General features: G+C 37.9%; 1 protein-coding gene across 2 annotated transcripts in view; it reads right to left on the bottom strand.

Moving 5' to 3' along the window:
* Positions 1-2,892: 2,892 nt before the first annotated feature.
* The window catches only part of TPD52 (tumor protein D52), a 241,043-nt gene continuing 222,293 nt past the window's right edge, over positions 2,893-21,642 (bottom strand). For both annotated transcript variants that reach the window (XM_017521869.2, XM_017521870.2), the window contains exon 3: positions 2,893-3,320. In XM_017521869.2, coding sequence (XP_017377358.1) covers positions 3,152-3,320 — 169 coding nt within the window. In that variant the 3' untranslated portion in view covers positions 2,893-3,151. The remainder of the gene's footprint in view (positions 3,321-21,642) is intronic.

Genomic DNA, 21,642 nt, shown 5'->3' with positions numbered 1-21,642 from the left:
TGCAGCTCTCCTAGCTTCTGGTGGCTTCCGGCAGTCCTTATCTGTGGCAGCAGAACTACCATCTCTGCCTCGCGTGCCACATGGTATTCTCCCTGTATGTCGGTGTCTCTGTGTCCACATTTGCCTCCTCCTCTAAGGACATGAGTCATAGTGCGTTCGGGACCCACTTCAATCCAGCGTGACCTCATCTTAACTTGACTACATCTGCAAAGTCCCCATTCCAAATTCACAGGTTCCAGATGGACCTGAATATGGGAGGTTGGGAGGGTGGGGAACTATTCAGCCCAGTACACCTGGAAATTTGAGTTTACATTAAAAACTAGCCTTTAGATTGGTGTCATAAGAGATCAAGAAGAATTTTCTGGTGGTGAGACTTTGAAAATAGGAATATAGGGTCTTGTTGCAGATCTGAGGCACGAGAAGGTACCGACTTCCTTCCTGAGCACTGTTCTTAAGATATTACTTAATCGATACTCTCCTTGGCTTCCAGTCTTCAGAGCAGTAAAATATCTGCTTTAGTGCATTTGTGTACATGGATTTGGCCCACTCCTTTACCGTCAATTGTTTCTATAGAGGAAGGCAGATATCAGAGTCCAAATACTAAATTGCCAGAATCATGCCGGAGAGTGAGAGAGACAGCCACTTTGGGTGGAGGTGGGCAGCCACAGCATTTAAGTGGAATGGGGGAAGGAATCTAGGTTATTTTTTATCTTTTTCCCAAACCTCTTTATTCTGACATCCCTAACCCCGCTTCACTCTTAGATCTATGAGTACCTAGTTCTGCCAGTTCCTGAATATACTGAGGATTCTGCAGTAAATCAGGTCGGTTCTCAACTTTCTGCACTGACAGCTAAGAATGTGTCTCTGTTCTGCTATGTAAATGTCTATTCATCCATCTACTTTCAGATTGCAAAATTTTGTTGTTCTTTTCCTGTTTTTCTCATACTTGACTTTTTTTTTTTTTGCTGTGGGTATTCATGTGTCTCATCTATCGATTCATCCATCTCTCTATTCATCTATCTATCTATCTTCCTATTCATCCATCCATCTCCCTTCATTATAGTTTGAGTGAGGCTTTGGAGGGAATAAAATTAGATGCATATATTAACCTGACGTCTTAACCTGAAATTCCAGATTTAAAGTGATACCATCAATATGACTGTGAGGTTTTCTCTAGTAATGCTAAGCAGCTCAGGTGCAGGAATGAAGTGGGCAGACATTTAATCAGGGTTGAAGCTTTGCCAGATGAAAAACAGAGGAGGGAGGAGACAAGCCTCAAAGGTATTTTAATTGCAAGGGAGTCATCATAATGATGCACCCCAGACTCCAAAGCTGGATGAAGAGGATAGTGAGGACATTAGATGGTGAGTGAAAAAACAGAGTCAGTGGGGATTGGAGTCTCAAAATTAAAAAAAAAAAAAGTTCAATTGGGTACACAAAATTAAGGGAGCAGGAAGGATAGTGAGTGGAGGGCCAATTTAGATTTGAGACTTTGCAGAGGTGGCTATTGGGTATGACCTTGGGAAGGGGTGGTGTGGCAGACTCTTTTGCCACAGCATCATTCATCCATTGACCTGCTACACTGCGACAATGTCACACCTCCATTAAGAGGTGGAGCCTTATTCTTTCCCCTTGAATCTGGACCCGCCCTATAACTTGGTTATAACCAACTGGGTAGAAATGAAGCTGTGTGATTTCCTACACTAGGTAAGATAATGTCGACCTGGCTCTAGTGGAATGCTCCCTCTGGGGAAAGCCAGCATATGAGAGCCACCAACTACCCAGGGACTGCCACGCTGGAGAGGCCATGTGTAGGTGCTCTGGTTGACTGTCCCAGCTGAAAGCATCCCTGCCAAAGTACTAGACATATGAGTGAGGCTGTCTTGGACCCTACTAGAGCAGCCAGTCAGGTGGCTTCAGTTGATACCATGAGAAACAGAATTGCCTAGGCCAGATCAAGAACCGTGCCCGAATTCTTGACCTACATCATTTGTCAAGTATGATTAAATGTTTATGATTTGCAAGTCTCTATCTTTCATCCAGACCTCTCCCATGAGCTCCAGGGTCATATATCCAACTGCCTTCAGAACATCTACAGTTAGATGGCTAATTTGCATCTCAAATTTAACATGTCCAAAACTGAGTTCTGGATAGTTCTCTCAAATCTGCTCTTACCTACCTCAGTTAAAGACAATTAAATAAAGTCTTCCAAAACTTTGCTATCTCCCCCACTCCTTCCTTTCTCACATATTCCATATTCAATATGTTAGGAACTCCCATGGGCTCTATCTTCAAAATATATCCAGATTTCAATCCTTTCTCACCAGTTCCACTGCTACTACCCTGGTCCAAGCTGCCATCATCTCTTGCCTGGATTACAATGATAGTCACTTACAGGTTTTGCTGTGCTGTCCTTGTCATCTTTGGTCTACGCAGCTAACTTACTCAAAGGGATCCTGCTAAAATGTCAGATTATATCCCTCTTCTGTTCAGAATCCTCCAATGACCTGCCATCTCAATTAGTTAATAAATGCCAAAATGCATTTACTAGGACCTATGGAGCCTGCCTCACCTCTCTGTTCTACTTTTTTTGTGCTCCTACAGTGGCTTCCTCCCTGGTCCTTCATCTGGATAGGTGTAGTCATGTCTCAGGGGCTTTGCACTAGTTGCTTCTTCTGCCGGAAAACTCTTCTTCAGAGACCCATGTAGCTAGCAATCTGTCACTCAGACACCATTCCTTGCTTCTTTTTTCTCCTTAGCATGTATCACTGTCTAGCATACTATATATTTTACTTATTTATTGCCTGTTTTCCCCAGTTGAATGTAAGGGCCATAAGGCAGGAAATTTTGTCTAATTTGTTTACTGCTAATTAAACTATTACCATGCACATAGACAGCACTTGAAACATATTTATTGAATGACAATTTCTCAGTAGTGTATACTATCCCCATCAAAGGAAAAAAAAACATTAAGGGCAAAACAAGAGGTGGGGGGGCAGGAATAGCTAAAGAAAATTCTAACAAGAGTTATCTATAATTATAGCTTTTATTTATTATATCTTCATTCAATCATTTATTCATAATTTTCTAATTGCATTCTTGATGAATATCTGACTTCATCAAAAGAGTGAATCCACTAGGCAAAGTTCATTTATTTTTCATGATGTTCCTCTTTTGATTTTGAGTCTTTACTCTCCAGGAGTCCTAAGAGAACTGCATCAGCCTCTAGTATAGTTGTATCTGTTGTTCCTCCCAGGAACCTAGACGTAAGTTCCAGATCTAAGAGCCGCAAGCGGACCTTGGTTCCTTGCTGATATTTCCTAAATAGTAAGAAAAAAATGTCCATTAATTCTGAATATCATAACGTGAACGACCAGTTTAACAACCACCACCAAATGCCAATTTTAATTTATGTTAGCTCAAGATGAAGTTAACACTGGTATCTGAGAAATAGTTGTATTTGACATAAAAGTAATTTGGTTATATAAGAATTTTTTTCTCCCCTGCCCCACCACTTTTTTGTTTAAAAAAAAAAAAAAAAAAGACAGGGTCTCACTTTGTTACCCCGGATGGCGTACAGTGGCACAATCATAGTTTACTGTAAGTTCAAACTTCTGGGCTCAAGCGACTCTCCCACCTTCATCTCCCAAGCAGCTAGGACAACAAGCATGCACCACCATGCCTAGTTAATTTCAGAGTCAGAATCTCTCTGTGTTGCCCAGACTGGTCTCAAACTCCTGCCCTCAAGTGACCCTCCCATGTTGGCCTCCTAAATTGTTGGGATTACAGGTGTGAGCCACTGCCAGCTCTAGGATTTTCATCTTAAAGTTGCTTTTAAAGATTTTAAAATCACAGTAAACTGAAATTCAAGCAAGTCAGTTCTTAAAACTGGTGTTTGCTTTAATTTGTCATTTAAAGTCAGAGAGTGTCAAGGGGAAAAGAAGTTTCAAATACATTTTCCCCCTGAAATTAAAACTTCCTTTTAAAGTAAAATTTTACAAAAGCAAAATGGAAAAAAGTCTAGGTATAAAGTATTCAGTATTTGGGATTGGTTGCATTGTTATTAAAATGTAATGCCAGCTGGATGACCTGGAGGACTTTATAATCCAGGCACAGTAAGACAAATCCCACGTGATCTCTCACATGCGAAGTCTAAAAGAGTTGAACGCCTAGAAGTAGAGAGGACTACAGCCCCTTGTGGTTACCAGGTCAAAGGATGTTAGTCAAAATTTCAGTTAGATAGGAGGAATAAGTTCAAGAGATCTGTTGCACATCATGGTGATGACAGTTAATAACAATGTGTTGCAGACTCAGTAATTGCTAAATGAGTAGATTTTGTGTTCTCATCACCAAAAATCATTAAGTATATAAGGTAATGCGTTTATTAGCTCAATTTGGCTATTCCACAATGTATACATGTTTCAAAACAGAATGTTATACCCAATAAATATGTACAATTTTTATTAGTTAAAAAGAAATTAGGAAAGAAAACGTAATGCGAGCCATAACACACGATGACTCAATTTAGTCAATAAAATACTCAAGTATTTTATAATGCCAAGTGATAACTGATATCCATTTGCCTTTCTTCCTCAATTATTTTAAAAGTTAAATATCAACATTCTAGAATAGCAAGAGTGAAAATGCTGCTGATTAAAAATCACAAATCTGTAACAATCTAAATATATACTTTATATAATCTAATTTAATTTTAAAATTAAAACAACTTCATAGAAAATGGAGAAACAATGTTCTCAAAAAAGTCACTGGAAAATAATTTTGGTAGACTACACATGAATAGTCTCCACGCAATATTTGGGTATTCTGAAAACACTTATATATAGTCCACCAAGTAAACATTTAGGCTATTCAGCTTTTTTTGAGAAATTCTGATTTTAGAAATAAATGTTCTTTTGTAAAATTTTGTTCTTTTGGAAAATGATGAAGTCAATCACATTTTCTAGCCCTTCTATATGTTTATATGCATATATGTATATATGTGTATTTGATATCACAGGCAATATTCTGTGTCTTTGCTTTGAAAAGCTATATGTAATATTGAGATATCCTCCATGTTACAGATAGAAAAATTATGGTACGGGGAAGTAAAGCTACTGGCCTAATGCCACACAGTGGTCTAAGAGGATTCCAGATTATTCTGCTCTTCCTTAAGTTTTCAATTACCTATGACCTGTTGAAACAACAGTAAACATAATCCCTTTAGGAGTGGTAACAATTTATCACTTCATACAGTCTTATAAAGTCTTTCCTATGAAGTAAAATGTAAGCCATACTGCTACCATTCAACTCATTATTTTAATTATTCTCCATTAGGAAAACAGCTACTTTCAATGGTTACAAATAAATTATCATTAAAAACAATATCTACTGCCTCATGCAATGTTATTTTTACATATTTTTTTAATTGGGGGGGAAAAGCCCCCTACACAGTTTTGCAGAAATCTTGTATTTCCTATTAAAACCAAGGAATACTACTGTCTTGAAAGGCAAATAGGATGTCTCCACCGAGCACATTCAAAATGAAAATAGCCTGTGTTTTTACTGCTTGGTGTGTTTCTTTTAACTTCAAGTGCTTGCTACTGACTGATCTTTGTGAACTCCTGCCTAAATGGATTCAATCTCAGCCTTTACCAAGACTGCTCTCTTCCACTGTGCACTTTCTCAGGCCATATGCTGCAGTAAACGAGCCTGCATGTCTGAGCTGTATAGGAAAAGGGCAATTAAATCTGGTTTTGCATTTCTGTATGAAGGGCATGATTTAAAGAGTTTCCTTTGGAGAGGTTTCTGACATTCTTTCCACAGACATTCTTTAACATCTGTCAGTGCATGCTACTGATGGTTCTCACAGACTTAAAATAGGGAGAATCTCTCTGACTAGTTCTTTGATATAAATATATTAAGTAATACAAAGCCAACAAATACAAAGCTTGGATTGAACCTCAGCATCCAAAGAGAATATTGTGAGGAATTCTGACTTTGCTAGTCAAATTAGCTGTCTTGCTGTAATCATAATTCTCAGAAGTTTTAAAATAGTTCTTTTGAAACCATTAACCATCTATGATTTCATCCTACTAGGTTACAATCATTCAGACACTTTTCTGGCTTTCTCATAATTCCTTAATTAGAGTTTTAAGACTATAGAAGAAAAGTTTCCATTTTCTCTTTTTTCAAGAGGAAGAAAAACATTTCTAAAGGTTTAATTAGCATCAATTTGTTTCTTTTTCTAATTCATACCCATGCTCATAGTCATACCAATCCACATGTGAAGTCAGCAGCCATGTTCCTGTGTGTATGTGTGTGAGTATGTAGGAATGTGTATGTATTTTCTTCTTTAAATAAACTGTCTGGGCTTCAATTTCATCATTGTTTAAAAGCACAGGGTCAGAAAAGACCTTAGATCTTTTGCAGTTGAATGATTTTATTCTACTTTTATACAATTCTAAGTGTTCGGAAATTGTGATAATAATGTAATGTGATATTACATGCAAAATTGATTATATATAAAAAATGCAAACTTTTAAGCCTTTTTATTAGCTACATAAAATACTGTAATAATCTTGAACATTCAATTAAGTGAATCTTTATATGCAGACTACTTGGTTTGTTTCAGATTTGCCCCAATTTTCCAAGTACCATCTGCCATGTTCCCTTGACCTGTCTAGTCTATCGCTTCTTTCCATTCAATCTGTAAGATGCCTATGAAGAGTCTCCCATTTGTTATTTTTATTCCCTAGGTGATCATAAGCATGTAACACTGCATAACCGCTAACTGATTTCTAGACAATCTATTAAATAAGTGGCTGATTATTTAAAAGATATGATTAAGTATTGCTATGTGTTTTAGTATTGCTCATCACTGCACTACCTACCATCGAGCACAGAAGCCATGATTAACAAAATAAACATGAGAGGATGTTTAAAAAAGTCCTACTCCTGGGAACATCACACACTGGGGTTTGTTGTGGACTGGGGGGCTAAGGGAGGGACAGCGAGGGGTCGCGAGATTGGGGAGGGATAACACTGAAAGAAATGCCTGATGTAGGTGATGGGGGGATGGAGACAGCAAACCACCACAGCATGTGTGTACCTATGCAACATTCCTGCAAGATCTGCACATGTACCCCAGAACTTAAAGTACAATAAAAAAGGAAAAGTCCTACTCCTCTCCAATATTTCTAGTCATTATTAAAATTTCAAATACAGCACAAGTCCTAATTTATTATCCCAGGTCATTAGAAGATATAAATTAAGATACAATAATTATTATAATCATAATTTTTGAAACCTGAATTATTCCCAAAAGTCCTTTAAAAAAATAATGATTATCACTTTAAAAATACTATCTCGAGTGTGCCTACCATTAGGTCAAATAAACAATATGTATAAATGCCCACTGGAAACCTACATGCTGTTATGGCAATGAGCAAAAGACACTATTCATAATACCAAAGCACATTTCCTCAAACTGCAATTATCCTGAATACTTTAATCTTGTTCTAAAAATCTAATATGAATATATAATTTTCAAGTTCTTTTTAACCTTGCCCTGCTAGTATTTTGTCCCACCACAAACAGAAGTTTTGTCTCTTGTTCAAGCATTGATTTTATGAAATGTGAAAATGGAGCATTTATAAATGTTTAGTAAATAATTTCATTTTTAATAATGCAGAATATGCATATAATACATTAGAAATGGTATCAATAATAATAGTTATAATTTTTTCTCAAGTTACAAAAGAAGATGTGTCAAGAAATGAGGGAGAGCCAGCTATGGTGGCTCACACCTGTAATCCTAGCACCTGGGGAGACCAAGGCAGGAGGATTGCTTGAGTTCAGAAATTCAATACAAGCCTGGGCAACATGGCAAAAGCCCATCTCCACAACACAACAATTACAGAAATTAGCCAGACTTGGTGGCACATGGCTGTGGTCCCAGCTACTTGGAAGGCTAAGGTGGGAGGATTGCTTGAGCTTAGGAGGTCGAGGCTACAGTAAGCCAAGATTACATCACTGCACTCAGGCCTGGGTGACACAGCAAGCCCCTGTCTCAAAAAAAAAAAGAAAAAAAGAAAAAGAAGAAAAGGAAAGGAAAAAGGAAAGGAGGAAAAGGAAAATCTTATTGAAAGAAAGGAAGGGAGGGAGGAAAGGAAGGGAGGGAGGGAAGGAAGGAAGGAGGGAAGGAAGGAGGGAGGGACGGAGGGATGGAGGGAAGGAGGGAGGGATGGATAAAGGGAGGAAGGGTGGGTGGGAGGGGAAAAGAAAAATCCTGTCACCTAACAACCTTATGAAGTCTATTTTCATTAACAAACTAGATACTTTTTGCTAGTCAAAATATGAATATATATATATGGAAGGGGCAAAAAAAAAAAGGAAACAGAAGGAGTAAATGCTTTCAGGTATCTGAAATATGCTGACTAAAACTGGGATCAAACTTGGTAGTATTATGGCATCTAAGCAAAAGGGGATGTGTTTTGTAGTATACAATTTTCATTTTAAGAGAGAAGAAAATATACACATTTATTGACTGAAACAAGTTTTTCAGTGTAGCACAAGGTTTGATTGTGACCAAGTATAAGAAATCTACCTTCTCTGGGCTATTTACTCATCTGCAATATGCAACGCCTTGCAAGTCTGACATAAGTCTTAAAGCATTAAGGTATGAAAAGTGCATGGCACATAATGAATACACAATAAATAGGAGCTTATGTAATTCACCGCATCAATGGCTATTTATAAAAAGCACAATAGGCAACCAAAAGGATAGTCACTTCGAATACGGTTTTACTAAAGATACTAGAATACTCTTCAAGTAGACAAGTCTAGTAGCAACCTTCAACATATATAAAAGAAATGACAGGAGAGCAAAACTCATTGAAGGCATTCTTTGAGTTTGGAGACTTGGCACCAAGGGAGAGGATGATAAGGTCCAGAGATTACCCTGTAGGTTACAGTGACAGACTTGGTATATCTGTAGGAAGCCTGAGCTAGGAGCTATCACAGAATATCTATGGAAGATTTTTAAAGTTTTTTGTCTTAAAAAGAAAATACTGATGCCTGGGGTCCAACCCAGACCTGCTCCAGCAAAATCAATAGGAAAAAGCTGGAGATTCATGCTCATTTGGGAAAACACTCCACATAAGGGTCTGGTCTCCCGACTGTTCCAAAAAAATCACTGATTAATGTGTTCGGCAGCTATTCTCCAAATGGTTTGTGGTAATTTTGGGCCAAGCTGAATTTTGCTTAACTCCAGCCTTAATTTCCTTACTAAGTGCATGCAGTTTTGACATTATATAGAAGGTTAAAGTTAGAACTACATATTTTAAATATCCAACATGAGAGGGGCAAAATTTGTTTTTCCCTTATGAGAATGAAAGCGATTAACACGTACTTTCATCTAAACAAAAGGCTGAATCATTTTAGCTTGGCTGTATAAGGTTTACTGTCATTAAGGTTATACTTTCATGACCAAAAGATTTAAGATTTTCAAAATCACTAGCACAACGCTCGAGAACCTAACACTTGCTCCATGTACAAGAGTCAAGTTTTGGCTTGTCAACTGCTTGATGGCAAATGTTATTTCCTGATTACCTCATCCCTAAAATGTGCTTAATAATGTCCTTCCATGGTACAATCTCTGTCTCCAGATTCCTCAGTCCCTGTGCTTTTGACTACATGAAGAGAACAGAAAAGTTCTAAATTGATTGTATCACCCAATTTCAGGTTTGTTTTAATCTTGTTTCTGTCTCTCTGAATTAGTTACTTATTAAATAGGTATTGTTGAATTTTCAACAAACACTTGTTCAACACCTATATGAAGTAAGAGGATACCAACAAGAATTAGAGAAACTGTCCCTCTCCTCTCCTCTCAACCCCAGGAGGCAAAGAAGGGGGAAAAGTCATATTCCACCAATTCCCTCTGTGGGAAGAAGAACTACTTTAGGTCTGCCGTGATTTCTGTGTCTTGTCAACAAGAGATGAGACTTCATGGATGCCATCTGGAAAGCCAAGCACTTAAGAGACTGTTATTGTAGTAGAGTGTGTGGGCTGGCAGTGGTCAGAGAGAGGGAAATAATCTTTCATAAAAGAATCAGACCCATGCTGCAGATTCCATGCAATCCAGGGTGCTTTAAATAGCCTCTTCTATAGGACAAGAACTAGGGTCAATGAGGGAAGAGGGAACAGGAAGGGAAGTAGAAGGGGAAAGGGTGGAGCGCAAAGACTACTATCCCATGCTGACCAGCTTTATGTTAAGTTGGTTTGAAAAAGACTCTCGGCTGGGCGTGGTGGCTCACTCCTGCAATACCAGCACTTTGGGAGCCCAAGGGAAGAGGATAGCTTGAGTCCAAGAGTTTGAAATTAGTCTGGTCAACATAGCAAGCCCCTTCCTCTACAAAATAAAAAAAAAATTAAAAATTTGCCAGGTGTGGTAGTGAGTGCCTGCAGTGCTCCAGGAGGAGCTCTTGAGCCCAGGAGTTCAAGGCTACAGTGAGCCATGATCACGCTATTGCACTCCAGTGAGCCCCTGTCTAAAAGTAAATCAAAAACAATAACAAAAAAGATTTTCAGGGCTTACAATAGAGTTTGTGACTTGACATAGGTCCTGTTTGATATTTGCCCTTTGTATCCCCAATTCTGAGTACATTTTTTTTTTTTTTTTTTTTTTTTTTTTTTTTGAGACACAGTCACTCAGGCTGAAATGCTGTGGCACAATCTCAGCTCACTGCAACCTCCACTTCCCGGATTCAAGTAATTCTCATGTCTCTGCTTCCTGAGTAGCTGGGATTATAGGCATGCACCACCATACCTGGCTAATTTTTTGTATTTTTAATAAAGATGAGGTTTCACCATGTTGCCCTGCCTTGACCTCCCAAAGTGCTGGGATTATAGGCATAAGCCACAATGCCCAGCCTGAGTACATTAATTAAACACTACAGGCCGGGTGTGGTGGCTCACACATCTCTGCTAAAAATACAAAAATTAGCTGAGTGTGGTGGCACACGCCGGCAGTCCCAGCTCCTTGGGAAGCTGAGGCAGGACAATTGCTTGAACCCAGGAGGCAGAGATTGTAGTGAGCAGAGGTCATGCCACTGCACTCCAGCCTGGGCGACTGAGCAACTGTCTCTCAAAAAACAAACAAACAAACGAAACACTATAGTTCATGCTCTTTATTAAAAACTGAGGGCACTGCAGCCTAGGAAATTGTTAAATTAAAAATAAAAATCAACTACATAAGTACAGAAAGCAAACACTTTAAAGGCACTTCATGTGAGAAAGTGGTTTTAGATCATTACAAGCTCAGTAAGAATCAACAATGTAGTTTTGCTCCCCCAAAAAGCTAACGTAATTTTAGGCTGAATTAGAAGCATATATTCTATTCTATAATGTATAATCTGCATAATAATCTCAATCTTCTTTTACGTTTCTGACCATATCTATTGTGATCTGCTCCGAGGAACACAATTAGAGGGTCACTGATAATTGGAACCTATCAAGAAGGGGATGGTGAAAGAATACTGTATTATGTTGAATGAGAAATTTGAGAGAAGGAAGGCACTTAGCAGATTGGAAAAAAGTAGCAAGAAGACCCTACACCTGTCTGAATTTGAAAGGCTTTATTATTAAAAAGATGACAGTACTTATTTTATGTGACTATATTTTCTATGCTCCCCCCCACAGCCAAAAAAAAAAAGAGCAGAAATAAGACAAATGGGTAGATGCTTTAGGATGGCAGATTCATAGCAGTTTAATATGATCAAGAACTTCTGACAGAGCTGGCTGGAAAGGGAATAGGTTTTTTTGTGTGTATTAATGGTGGAAATCACAGGGAATTTTCAAAATGGATGACCTCTGTGGCAACGATGGAGTCTGAATTCAGTAAGGGCTGAATTAGATGACTTTCAAAATTCCTTCCATTTCTAAAATTTATGATTCTGTGACCCAGAAAGCCTAATAGGTCTCCCATACCAGAAAGCATGAAAGCTGGAAACCAGGTTAAAAAAAGAGCAGCCAAACAGAAGGTAAGTCAGGTGGACAGTAAAAAATTTAAGATCTGATTATCTTTCTACCTATCATCATTTAACTCTTGTAGACCACGAAGTACAACACTCTCAGTGACTTACCACATCCATAGGTGCCCTGGCTTATTTCCAGATAACAATATCCATTATGCATAATAAGCTTTTTTATCTGACTCAAATCTGAAGCTAAAGATTATTCTGGACATGACTTCCTAGATAGATGACCAGCTAAGTTGTATTTCAGATAGAAGGACCACTTAATTAACTAGGCAACACAGGTGTTTTAGTATATTAATCACCTCCCTAGGTAGGCAAGTCCTAAATCACCCTCTTCTCCTATAGGAGGACACATGTAGCTACCGCTTTCTGTCATCCATGTTACTCTTTAATAAATCTCTGTCAGTGGTGGACTTTTGAACTTCACTTTGTAGCACTGCACTACACTATATGTAGTACATATTCTATACGTTTGTAGAAGACTTTAGTAAATATGTACTTTCACATGCTATATAAAACATCTGCAAAAACATTTTGCAAACTGGGGGTGTGAAGTCTTTGGACAAGTCTGCATTCCACCACCTGTCATATGTGCTCCTTTACTTGGCTTCCAATCTCAAAGCTGCATTCACTTATGTTAAATCTTGAAGAGCAGCATAGGTGTTGACAATGTGTTACTTAGAATGTTCCAAGTATTCCCTGATCTCTGGGTCATTCCTATCAAAACAGGAGTGTGGCTACACAGTGACCAGGGTGCTTACGCTCAGCAAGCTGATGATATTTTTGCTTCTGAGAAAAGAAATTGCTTCTGAGAAAACTAGTATTGCTACAGTGACTTTGTTCTAAATGCTAATATTTTACTCTCAATATCATCAATTGTCAATATCTTTGGAATAAAATTCTGCAAAAAAAAAGCATACACTTCAGAATTTCTGAACAAAAAATACCAAAGCATCTATTATGGTTTAAATTGTAAATAAGAGCTCTGTTATTGGGAAAAAATTTTTGCAGTTTACCCATCTGACAAAGGGCTGATATCCAAATTTACAAAGAACTAAAGCAGAGTTACAAGAAAAAAACTAACAAGCCCATTCAAAAGTGGGCAAAGGATATGAACAGACACTTTACAAAAGAAGACATACGTGAGGCCAACAAACATATGAAAAAATGCTCATCATCACTGGTCATCAGAGAAATGCAAATCAAAATTACATTGAGATACCATCTCACGCCAGTTAGAATGGCGATCATTAAAAAATCTGGAGACAACAGATGCTAGAGAGGATGTGGAGAAATAGGAACACTTTTACACTGTTGGTGGGAGTGTAAATTAGTTCAACCATTGTGGAAGACAGTGTGGCGATTCCTCAAGGACCTAGAAATAGAAATTCCATTTGACCCAGCAATCCCATTACTGGGTATATATCCAAAGGATTACAAATCGTTCTACTATAAGGACACGTGCACACGAATGTTCATTGCAGCACTGTTTACAATAACAAAGACCTGGAACCAACCCAAATGCCCATTGATGATAGACTGGATAGGGAAAATGTGGTACATATACACCATGAAATATTATGCAGCCATAAAAAACGATGAGTTTGGGTCCTTTGTAAGGACATGGATGAACCTGGAAACCATCATTCTCAGCAAACTGACAGAAGAGCAGAAGATCAAACACCGCATGTTCTCACTCATAGGCGGGTGTTGAACAATGAGAACACATGGACACAGGGAGGGGAGCACTACACACTGGGGTCAGTTGGGGGGAAATAGGGGAGGGACGGTGGGGGATGGGAAGCTGGGGAGAGATAGCAAGGGGAGAAATGCCAGATGTAGGTGATGGGGAGGAAGGCAGCAAATCACACTGCCACGTGTGTTCCTATGCAACAATTTTGCATGTTCTTCACATGTACCCCAAAACCTAAAATGCAATAAAATAAATAAATGGGGAAAAACAATAAGAGCTCTGTTGTCTGCTTTTGTTTTTATTTTGATAGAAACAGGACATTGGGGCAATTTCCTTGGGATTAGATAATGACATTATTTTACACTTTTTACTATCCAGGAAAAAACATTCAAATAATAAAATTTAAAAAAACAACAGTATTAGGTATATTTTGATTAATACAAGTATCTTTGAATAAATTCTTAGGCCTTTAAAGTAAAGCAAAACAGGGTAGAATAGTGACTTATTTTTGTCTTTACCACTAAAAAGGAATTAGTAGTTTGTAACAGAAACTCTAACTTTGATAAGCATTCATTTCCCCTATCAAATTCTATTTTATAGAGATTATCTGCGTCTAGATTATCTTGCCATTTGGACTTCCCAAATCAGTGGTTATGACACAGAAAAAGATCTCAAGGTCTTAGAGCTTTTCAACTTTTCAAGAAAAGATGAATGAAGGAAAAGCAGAATTCTGTAGAGACAGCATGTATCATACCATATTAATGGGTAAATAAAGCCAGTTTACTGGTTGGAACTAATGAAAACTAGGGTAACAAACTGACAGTGTTTAAGAACACTCATTGCAGGTGAACAACTCTCCCATCATTATGCAACCCTAGGCAAGGTATTCAGCTCTTGAGTCATTATTGTAAAATAGGAATCACCCTAGTTCCTACCTCATAAGATTGCTGGGCAGATTGCGGGAAACAATGCATATAAAAGACTTAGTAAATCCTCAATAAAAATCCAGTCAGGCTAGGCCTTGATTTAACAAAGAAATAATTCAGGTACAGAACTAGCTACTCTCTGCCATAAAGTAGGTCTGGCTGTAAGGTTTACTGGAGCTGACTAATTGATTAGCAGGAGGATTGTCTATGTTGGGAATAGACAACAGTTGACAGGGAAATTTTCAAAGATGTTGTGTTCAATGAATTAAGCTTAATTTTGGTGGGAATCAATTAGCTATAGTCTTCTAATCTAGTGGATAAGCAACAGCATCTGGCTTTTGAGAAAGTGTGTCTCTAGGCTGTAGAGGGCCTTTCTGTTGACGGCAGGGTGCAAGTGACTTGAGGATATGGGAACAGAATATGAGCCTTGAGGGAGATGGGCCCTGCATGAGTACTTGGCCTGGCCCTGGGGCTCCAGCCTACCAGTTTGTTCATTGGTTCATTCATTCACTCAACAAATGCTTTTTAGAGGCCCATCTGTGGAAGATACTGCTTTAGATGCTGGAATAACCAGTAAATATAGCGGAAAGACAGGGTTCCAGTACTCTTAGAGCTTACACTCTGCTTGGAAAGAAAGGCAAACCAAAAAACAACCAAATCAAATAGAAGTAAGTGTTGTTCAGAAAATAAAAATAGGCCGGGCGTGGTGGCTAGCACCTGTAATCCCAGCACTTCGGAGGGCCAAGGCGGACAGATCACGAGGTCAAGAGATCAAGACCATCCTGGCCAACATGGTGAAACCCTGTCTCTACTAAAAATAGACAAATTAGCCGAGTGTGGTGGCATGTGCCTGTAGTCCCAGCTACTCAGGAGGCTGAGGCAGATGAATCGCTTGAATCTGGGAGGCAGAGGTCGCAGGGAGCTGAGATCGTGCCACTGCACTCCAGCCTGATGACAGATGGAGACTGTCTCAAATAAAATTAAAAAAAGAAAGAAAGAAAAGAAAAATAAAGTGATATGTTAGAGAGGGACTAGGGAACAACAGTAGACTGGGTGGTGAAGGAAGGCATCTCTGAAGAGGGACATTTAAGTATAGCTGTGAATGACAAGAAAAAGAGCCAGCTGTGCAAAGATGGGGCAGAGCTTTCTTTTCAGGCAGCAGCACTGTTGGTTCAAAGGCTCAAAGTGGGGGTAAAGTTGGCATGTTCAAAACCAAAAGGCCAGTGTGGCTGGAAAGTACTGCGTGACTGGCAGGACTTGGAGGTCAGAGAGGAAGTTAGGAGGCAGGCCACGTAAGGCTTCATACACCAAAGTAAACGGTTTGGGGTTTCTTTTCAGTGGTCTGGAAAGCCTGTGGATGGGAAGTGAATGATCAAATTTCTCTTTTGAAGATCACTCTGGCTGCTCTGTGGAAGAATGAATTCTAGGGGACAAGGATGGAAAGACACTGGGCAGGGAGGGCGAAGTGCTAATCAGGAAACTTACCTGTGGACAAAGGCACTGCAGCGAGAGAGAGAGGCTGTGCTGGCACTCCACGTTCCCGGCAGCCAGATCTAACACCACTGATAAAGCTGTCTGTCTTGATCAGAATTCACTCAGGACCACGCCAGAGTCAAGCTTTGCTATACTGCCCGCATTCTTCTTGGTTTAACAAACAGTTCATTCAGGAATAGAACCACTCCTTCCTATCAGAATTGAGGTTGTCTGGGTGGGCAAACTGACTTGGCAGGATTGAATTCTTATGAAGGCAGAAGGCAGTTGACAAAGTTTTCAAAGATGTGCAGTGGGATCTGGGGAAGCAAGACCTTTCTTATCTTTTTATTTTCTCCTACATTTGCTTGTTTACATATATGTATGTTAGTTTGCTTTGGCTGCTATAGTAAAATACCACAGGCTGGTGGCTTAAATAACAGCAATTTATTTTCTCACGGTTATAGAGGCCGAAAGTCCAAGATAAAGGTTCAGGCCAATTCTGTTTCTGGTGAAGGCTCTGTTCCCGGCCTGCAGTGGCTTCCCTTTCTCTTTGTCCTCACGTGGGTGTTCTTTCATGTTTGGAGGCCACCAACCCACTGGATTAGGGCCCCAACCCTTACGACCTCACTTAACCTTTATTACTTCCTTACAAGTTCAATCTCCAAATATAGTCACATTGGAAACTTGGGCTTCAACATATAAATTTTGGGGGATAAAATTCTTTACATAACAAGGTGTTATTATCATATGAATGCCTATTTGCATACAAATGTTCAACTTATTTGAAACATGTATTAGTCACACACCTATTAGTCACACATGTGCCAAGGAGATACTCAGGAGATGAAAAAGAAGTTGGTGATCTTATGGGGGTTAGAGTGTAGGAGGAAAGATAACCATAATGAAATGAAATACATTAGTGGTGTATGTCAATGTACCACTATTAGGAAAGAAGTATCAAGAAACTCTCAGGAAAAGAGCTGAAATTTATGTTAAATTTTATAGAATAAGCCAGAATTTACCAGTGAGGCAGACAAGAAAATTAAGACCCACCCCAAAATACAAACTCTGTGAAAGGTGTACCTTTGACTATCCTAGCCTGAAGATATTTATTCTTATACTGAGTTTCAAAAATAAATACTATTTGCACAGTTCATATGACCATTAAAGAAATAATGCTCTGAGATCGGACTCTCATTATTGTCTCAAACTATGATTTAAATCTTTTGTTATCAACATCTTTTAATGATTGCATTTTTTATTTACTAACTAGAAACTAGGTTTTTCCATGGTAAAAATCTGATGACTCCTTTGACAGAGTATATCAGTAAACGAATGTTGCTTTAATTCGACAAGGTTGAAGGAAATAAAAGAGAATGTTTAGCTGTGAGAATTAGGAGCTGTGTAATCTGGTTTCAATTCCTCATAAGTAGGTTATTAGGAATTTTTGTGTCTTACTTTTTTTGTCAAAAGAGATGGCTGACTAGGTATCTATGGTTCTTACAAAGCCTAAACCCTCATGAACATATTAGTTCAATCTCTAATTCAGCAACCGCATCTAATTAGGGCTAATCTTAAGGTTTCTACCTTTGCTAATTTTTACAGTCTCCTTTCCTTTCCTGCTTGAATTTTATGTAAGCAATTAAAAGGCCATAAAAATTCATTCAATATTACAAAACCTAAAAGGGAGAAGGGAAGGACAACTAAAAAACATTCAATTTCCATCCTTAAAGTTTACATTTTAACTTTAAAATACAGTTAACATCTAGGCTAACATCCAGTACAACATAGCTAATTGTTCTACTTCAAGTAAACTATATGGAAGACAATGACAGACAATACTGGCGAGCCAATTAAAGAGAACTCACCTTTGCTTTCTGGTGGTTAGATTTACACATATGTTAAACATTTCATGACATAGTATTTATATTTAAACAAACAAAAAAAAACTCCAAATATACACAGACTGCTAAAATCATGTAAATATGATTTTAAAAACATGTAAATCAGCACTTTTTAGTTTGTAACAAATGAACAAGTGGGTTAAGAAACAACTTGATTAAAATGATATTTCTACAACTCTGAAAAACACTAGTTTAGCAATGATCAAAAAAATGGTTCCATTTAAAAAGTGGTTACAGTTTTAACTTTACAGTCACAAGCTCCTTTGTTAAATTATATTAAATAAATTGGTTGTTAAAAACTAGTGCTTGTAAAAGTAATTCTAATACCCAAGCATGGGACAGGCTCCATGACCACAAAACTATGCCAGCTCTACCTTTTAAATAGACTTTGCCAAAATGAGTGTGTTATTAGCCAGGCTTGGCTGAAACAATCCATTGCCCACAAAGCTACTTTAATGTACTGTCTCTATTGAAAATCACAGTAATCCAACAATACATTACGATACTTTCCCATCACTGCAGCAATTCCCACCACAGGCAACACTTTGTCTCCAACAAAGAAGCCTCACATTCTACGTCTGCAGAAACCCCAATCCTGACTAGTACTGTATGGCTGCCAAGAGGAACATCTGTGTGCTCAACAGTACACAAAACTGGCTCTTTTCTTTTTTTCTTTCTTTTCCTTTCTTTTTTTCTTTCTTCTTCTTTTTTATTTCCTAGACAATAAACTGTGTGATTGCTTGGCAAGGAAATGGTCTTTCATTCTCTTCCTCTTCCCTTTTATTTGTTTGTTTGTTTAACACAGCAGTCAAACAACTACATCTGCCATCCACCATCACTTTAAGGCCAAACCCTGAAAACACAGTAAAGTTTATTTTCAGATTTCATATAAGCTTAGATTAGTGATTAGTTGAAGTGTGTTGACTTTAAAAGATGAAGACTCCTAAAGGCTTATTAATAAAAAGGAGCTATCCAATTCTGAGAATATTCTAGAATGTCATTTATGTTTGTAGAGCGATAAATCTAAACAAAACACTAAAAAATGGTAATATAATTCTTGAGAGTAAAGAAGTTATAAACTAAACGTTCCCTGCAGGATATTTACAATGTAAGTCAGTATTTCTATACAAATATTACATTTTGGTATTTTACACCAAGAAAAACTTTTCTGTTATGTTTACTCAAAGTAATGATTTTGCTTAAAGAATTTTAGAAAATAAAGTCTATTAAAAAAAGAAGTAAAAGAATTGAGGCATAAGAGACAAATGGACAAAGAGATGACTAGGAATTCACCAGAGAAAAATGACTTATTATAAACATTCAACCTTAATCTACTCCCTAGACAAAAGACAAAAGAAATCCTCTAGTTCACTGATAATCACAAATATGCAAATTAAATCTAGATAATTTTGCTATTAATATGATTAACATAAAAAAATAGAGGGGCCAGGTGTGGTGGCTCATGCCTGTAATCCAGCACTTTGGGAGGTCAAGGTGGGAGGACTGCTTGAGGCCAGTAGTTTGAGATCAGCCTGGGCAATATAGGGAGACCCTATCTCTACAAAAAATTTAAAAATTAGCCAGGCATAATGGCATGTGCCTGCAGTCCCAGCTACTCGGGAGCTGAGCTGGGAGGAAACTTTGAGCCCAGGAGTTCAAGGTTACAGTGAGCTATGATTGTGCTACTGCTCTCCAGCATGGGTGACAGAACAAGATCCTGTCTCAAAAAAAAAAAAATTAAAAATTAATAAACTAAAAAATGACCCATGTTTGCAAAGAAACGGGCTAGTTGAGATTTTAAATTAGCACTACCTTTCTAAAAGAGAATGATTTAGTAATATGAATGTTTTATATCAATTTGTCCAGAAATTCAGAAATTCTACTTGTTGGATTTTATCCAATACAAGTAAAAAGAGATGGGTATAAGAATGTTTACTGTACTTTACTTAAAATAGAAACAATTTAGAAACAACCTAAATATCCAATTACAGGGGATTGGTTAAATAAATTATGATGTCTCTACAAGGCAATACTCTACAACCAAAAGATGTTTAATATATAACAAAAAGAAAATGTTCACTATATAGCTAATAAACAAAAATATTAGCTAAAAAATCCGTGCTTGCTTAGAGAAAAGAAAAATGTTAACAGTATTATCTCATGATGGTGTGATAACATATTTCTCTATTTTTTAATAAACAAGCTCTTGGTTTAGTGTTTTTTTGTTTGTCTTTCTTTTTGAGACAGGAGTCTCACTCTGTTGCCCAGGCTGGAGTGCAGTGGTGCTAACTCAGTTAACTGCAACCTCTGCCTCCCAGGTTCAAGCGATTCTCCCAACTCAGCCTCCTGAGTATCTGGGATTACAGGCGCCTGCCACCATGCCCAGCTAATCTTTGTATTTTTTTTTTTTTTGAAAGGGAGTCTCGCACTGTCACTCAGGCTATAGTGCAGCGGCGCAGTCTTGGCTCACTGCAATCTCCACCTCCTGAGTTCAAGCAATTCTCCTGCTCAACCTCCCGAGTAGCTGGGACTATAAGTGTGTGCCACCATGCCCAGCTAATTTTTTTTTTTTTTTTTGTAGTTTAGTAGAGATGGGGTTTCACCATGTTGGCCAGGATGGTCTCAGTCTCCTTACCTGGTGATCTGCCTGCCTTAGCCTCCCAAAGTGCTGGGATTACAGGCATGAGCCACCATGCCTGGCCAAATTTTTGTATTTTTAGTAGAGATGGGGTTTCACTATCGTGACCAGGCTGGTCTCAAACCCCTGACCTCAAGTGATCTTCCCACCTTGGCCTCCCAAAATGCTGAGATTACAGGCGTGAGTCACCTTACCCGGCCAGAACCTCCTACTTTTATAAGGAGAAAAAGCCTTGCACTATTGTCTCTTAGAACAGACAGTAATTTGTTATCATTGAGGAAGTAAAACATAACTCATTTCTTCTCAAAAGTTACATGAATATTTTCCTAGGTTTTCAAAACTTATTCCCTTGAAAATCATGTAAAGTTTTACCAAAAAACTATAATAAGAAACAAATAGGAAGACGTAGTCAGTACAATAATTTGAGGGACTGGGGACAGAAAAATTAGATTTATCACTAAGTTGTAGTAGGCAATCACAAAATTACAGCTCAAAAAGATTCATGAAGAAACAGCTATAGCTTAGTGATACTGATTTTCAAAGCCTGAAAAAATACATCATATGAAATACATCTCTAATTTCTAGTAGGTTGAAACAATATAAAAAACAAATTACTAAAATTTGTGCAATTGTGTGTGCTTTTATGTGTCCAGTTATCAGTAGAAATGGAATAAATAGAAAATAATGAAGTTTTTATTCTTTTAAATCAAAGATAATGTACTTTTTTTTAACCTTCCATAGTGTGATACTACCTTATACTACTAAACTGGATTAGTAAAGAAGTCACTTTCCAATTTTATTTTTAAAGAATGAAAAGGTATTCTCTGATACTTTACATTGTATATGTTTGTAAAGCAGCTGTTAAAATAAATGAGAGACACAGGGCTATACTCTATTAAGTGACGCCAGTTCACCAAGTGTATTTAAGAAAATTCACTGAAAAAGCAATAAAAAGTGTCCTGCTTTCTGATCT

This window comes from Cebus imitator, unplaced genomic scaffold, assembly GCF_001604975.1.
Source record: "Cebus imitator isolate Cc_AM_T3 unplaced genomic scaffold, Cebus_imitator-1.0 Scaffold22, whole genome shotgun sequence".
In the NCBI taxonomy this organism is placed as follows: Eukaryota; Metazoa; Chordata; class Mammalia; order Primates; family Cebidae; genus Cebus; species Cebus imitator.
This window is presented reverse-complemented; position numbering and strand designations above follow the sequence as displayed.